The sequence below is a fragment of the Apis dorsata genome, unplaced genomic scaffold (genome assembly GCF_000469605.1).
Source record: "Apis dorsata unplaced genomic scaffold, Apis dorsata 1.3 scaffold_267, whole genome shotgun sequence".
Classification (NCBI taxonomy): Eukaryota; Metazoa; Arthropoda; class Insecta; order Hymenoptera; family Apidae; genus Apis; species Apis dorsata.
Window position 1 is genome coordinate 9,386 of NW_006263545.1, and position 4,756 is coordinate 14,141.

The window sequence follows — 4,756 nt, forward strand, 5'->3', positions numbered from 1 at the left end:
ACAATTTTACGATCTCCTTCCTATCAATTCAATGGTACTTAATCGTTCACGGTCTTATATAATCTAATCGTTGCTCAGAAAATTCCATACCATTTTCGTTCACCGCTATTATCTTTCATCTTAGAACTCGTTGAAAAGAAATTAAAAAAACTTATTTTTTTTCTACCTAAAGCCACCCAATATAAATATAAATATATATATATATTTTCAAATAAAAAATATTCACGAAATTTTTCAACTTCTCGGGACTGTTGTTCGACTTATCCGACATGCGGTGCGACGAGCAATTGCGATAATAGTTGCGTCTTCTGTTCGCAGGATGGTATTGGACCCCAAGGTCACGAGTCTGCATAGTGATTACGGAAGCTTCGATCGACCATTGGGCGCCGGAGAGGGCCACGAGAGGGACGTCGAGGCGGCGGTTGATGGAAGTAGCAACGGTATGGCACAGTCGAGCGACGTTTATCAACGGCAGCCGTTATTACCTGGTGCACCGACCAAGGGCAAGGATAAGTGGTCCGGCGTGGCATCCGGCTCCGACTATTACGTGGACGACGAAGACGAGAAGATCGACAGTCTTGGCCGGCACCCTGGCATACCAAATGGCTCCGGGAACGGTGTCGTTAAACTCGACATACCTGCACCACTTCGAGAAGAACCTCGTTTTCCTAAAGAGAAATGGAAAACGTTCCTTGGTAAGAATTCTTTCTTCGTATTGATATATGAATTTTCCATCAGATTTGAGCTGATTGTTTGTGCACAATTTGCCACTTGGAGGAGGAGGAGGAAATGGTGGTTACGTAGATCGTCTGACGTCACGTTTTACGCTAGCAGTAGTAAAAGGGCGAACAAACTGACTGCCAATTGAATATATATCACGCCAACAGAAATTCCCTCTCGAGGGAATAATGACGTCACATTATTCGCACTCCCACTCTACACCCACGTCGTTATATCACCCGCGTCTAACCAGCGAAGTAATCCTCATCATTTGTCTATAGATGAGTCAGACGTCATCGGGTATGTTAATTTTCTTTCAAAAAAAAAAAAAAGAAATTTGATTATTAAAGTCTGACGTCATATAATACGCGTTCTATAACAATGTTGGTAAGAAGTCTCGTAGGATTTATAGTATGACACTTTTCTGACTTATTATCTTATTCTTGTGTTGAACGTATTAAATCTTCAAAAAATTTCTTACAATAATTATTTCAAGAAAAAAGGAAAAAAACGCTTTTTGTTCTAAGGAGTTTATCGTTAATTATTATATTGTTATATCTTCTTTATAATGATCGCAAAGTTATCAAAGATTATTACTATTAACTTCGAGAGATTGAATTTGAAGATTACTTTATACAAAAGACTATTATATAGAAATGAAAGAAAAAAAAGTGCTGTGTGTGACTTACGTTTGAATTCATCACGATATTGAATCCCTGTTAGACGAAATTTTGATTAGATATGTTGTTATTAATTTGAAAAAGAATCATGAGATAAGAATTTACAAACAAGATACAATGATAACACGAAAAAAAGGAGATATATTCCTCGTGTAACTTCGTTGATCTTTTTAGGGCCAAGCTTCTCTCGTACAAGCGTTTCATTCACACGAACGGGGGATGTCCATCGAAATCGAGATCGAGGTCGCTACGTGGCCTGGTATTTCGATGCAGATCTGGCTGATCTAATACAGAGATGCTTGATGTGTTCTTGAACGATAAATCCAAAATGATGGACTCATTAAAATCGGATTACTGACAACACCCGTTAAAGTTGATTCTGTTTCAAAACTAGATTGTTGCGTGACAAAGTTCTCCGCTCTTGTAAACGTGTTTCATTTCAGTTGTTATCAGCAACTTAAATAATAATTTGCCTTTTTTGTTTTTTTTACAAGATAAGATATAAACGTCATGTTGTAATCTTACATTCATTGCATTAAGTTTCTGCGTAGAATTTTAGAAACAAAATTTTATTCAATTATTCAATGATAATTCAATCAATGTATTATAGGTGGGAAAAGTTTTTGTTTAATTTGATTAATGACAATTGAAATACATATTTTAATGCGTCACTTGATATGTTAATGAATGAATATATTAATCCGTTCTTTTGTTGTTATATTCTTAGACTCGGAGGATTAAAAAAAAAATGAAATTGTTCTATGAATGTTTGCGGATATATGAACAGGTTTGAAGGTGGAAAAGTTTTTCTCTTGTTGGTTGAAAGCCAGAACAATTGAATTTTGGCATGATGCCATTTCCTGAGAATGTATATTATCGTGGTAGCAGCTTTTATGTTGCAGCTTAATATATATAGAGTGTCTCAAGATAAATGGCGATGGATTGTAATTAATTAATTTTTTAAGAGAACGAGAGAAAGAAAAGAGAGAATATATGAAAGTCTAAAATATATATTTTTATGATTAATAAATTTTAATGACGTTAAATTTAAAGTAAAGAGAATATTATTTGTCAGATGATTCATCCGCATTCATTAATGCGGAAATCTTTAATAAACAAATAATAATTTCTCACTTTTAAATTACCATAATGTTCTCTTATATAAGAACGTTGAACTTATTTATTTTACTCATTTAAGAAAAGAAAAATAAACGCAAAAAAGTATATGCTATTAAATACATAATGAATTCATAAATAAATTGACATAATGAATCGAAATTAACAACAAAAAGATATAAAATTTATTTATTTCAAACTTCGTTTGACTCATTTAGTACGTATCGTACATCTGGTAGATAGGCGCTCGCTGGTATATGCGTTTTACTTTTGAAATATATATTGTTGTGCATTGTGTATCAAAGCGAAAGGGAATATTCTGTAAAAAAAAGCGGCAAACAGAGAAGGAAAGCGCGAACGAGCAAGAGAGAAAGAAAAACAAGAGGAGAGACCGAGTTGTTAGAAATTTCGGAACAAAGGAAGCATAGCCGTGCAAAGTGGAGTACTAACTCCGTTTCTATGTTCACCGACTATAAGAGAAGACTATAAAATGCACCACGATGACTGTTACCTCTGTATTCTATCGTGCACGCGCGATATTTGACTAAACTGCGGTGACCCGCATGCTTGAATCACTAGTTTATTTTCAGCCGATTGATGCATGTTAGCTGCCATTGTTTGAAGGAAAATAAATGATACATTGTACGATTTCCTCGAATTTTAATTAAATTAAATGAATTGTTTAATTAAATTAAATAATCGTGGGTAATTGTGAACGATCAATAATAGGATTAAGATTCAAAGAATTATTTTTAGAAATAAAGAAACTTATTTTAATTAAAAAAATTATTTTTTAAAAAATAATTTAAATATATCTTGATTATCAATGTATTTATTTTTAAATATAATTTTGATCTCTTATATAATATCTGTTTTTAGGGCAAGTTTAACGAATTCTAATTAAGAAACGTACAAAAAATATCATAAATATTTAAAATAAAGAATAATCTATTTCTAAGACGATAAGAATTTTTTTATGAATTTGTCTTTATTTAAATATTTGGATCTTTTGTTCCGATACTGAAGATGTGATTTATGTTGCAGCATTTCTATTCATGGTCGTGAACTTCATATTAACCACCGCGTCCCTCGCAATGGTGCACGAACGGGTTCCGGATCGAAATACATACGGACCGCTCCCGGATGTAGTGTTAGACAATATTGCCGCTCAGGATTGGGCCCTTAACGTGTCGGAAGTTTTGATTATGATATTGTCCAATTCAGCGATGGTTTTTATTATTTTTCATAAACATAGGTACGTATTATATATCGAATATCGAAAAATTTTTATATATATATATATATATATATAAAAATTGAAATTTTTGCTCGACAGGTTTGGATCAGATGTAAAAAAACAAGTAACATTAGTATTAATACAGCGTAAAAAAAATTGCAAGGCAGTCGTTTTGCCACTTCTTCAAATTCTTAAATCATCAAATTTGAGCTAACGAGATAGAATTTTTGGTCATTATTGTAGGTAATGTTTGTGTCTACTTATTATTTTACAAAATATGTTGGTTTTTTTAGGTTTATCGTTGTTAGACGAATATTTCTCTTGATGGGATTGCTGTACTTGATGAGAAGTATCACGATGTACGTGACAGTACTGCCTGTTGCCAGTAAAACGTATTACTGCAGCCCAAAAGCAAACAATACCAGTCCTTTACTCGTTACAAAAAGGGTTTTGCAACTCATTTCTGGCTTTGGCTTGTCTATAAACGGCAAGCATACTTATTGTGGAGATTACATTTACAGCGGTCATACAGTCGTGCTTGTACTTAGTTACCTGATTATCAAAGAATGTAAGTATTTTTTCTATGATATATATATATACTAGTTAGAATAGTATAGAAATGTAAATTCGTAATATGTTATTTATTTGCATGTAAAAAATCGAACGATTAAAAGAAAATGAATATTTAAAAATATAGATTCTCCGAGAAGATGTCAACCAATACATTGGCTAGCGGGCATTATTGTTCTTATTGGGGTAATTATGGTCTTGGTAGCTCATGGACATTATACCGTAGATGTCTTTATAGCATACTATGTAACTACACGCTTATGGTATATCTATCATACGTTAGCTAATAATTCACATCTTAAGGTAAGTTGAACTTTTTTTTTTTATTAATGCTTTGTCTGTGAAATGTGAAAAATTGATATTATATAAAATTATAATACTGATATTATAAAAATATAAATAATGAGGGGGGAAAAATAATATATATATATAT

General features: G+C 32.6%; 1 protein-coding gene and 1 long non-coding RNA gene across 3 annotated transcripts in view; one reads left to right on the forward strand and one right to left on the reverse strand.

Moving 5' to 3' along the window:
• Positions 1-404, reverse strand: part of LOC102673205 — a 2,741-nt gene extending 2,337 nt beyond the window's left edge. The window contains exon 1 of the long non-coding RNA XR_421918.2: positions 91-404. This is a non-coding gene — a long non-coding RNA (uncharacterized LOC102673205). The remainder of the gene's footprint in view (positions 1-90) is intronic.
• The window catches only part of LOC102673293 (phosphatidylcholine:ceramide cholinephosphotransferase 2-like), a 15,980-nt gene that overhangs the window by 8,416 nt on the left and 2,808 nt on the right, over positions 1-4,756 (forward strand). For both annotated transcript variants that reach the window (XR_004150646.1, XM_006616577.2), the window contains exons 2-5: positions 319-695; positions 3,561-3,771; positions 4,047-4,321; positions 4,451-4,626. Coding sequence is in view for 1 of the 2 variants with exons in the window: in XM_006616577.2 (XP_006616640.1) it covers positions 319-695; positions 3,561-3,771; positions 4,047-4,321; positions 4,451-4,626 (1,039 nt within the window). In the remaining variant the exon portion in view is untranslated. The remainder of the gene's footprint in view (positions 1-318; positions 696-3,560; positions 3,772-4,046; positions 4,322-4,450; positions 4,627-4,756) is intronic.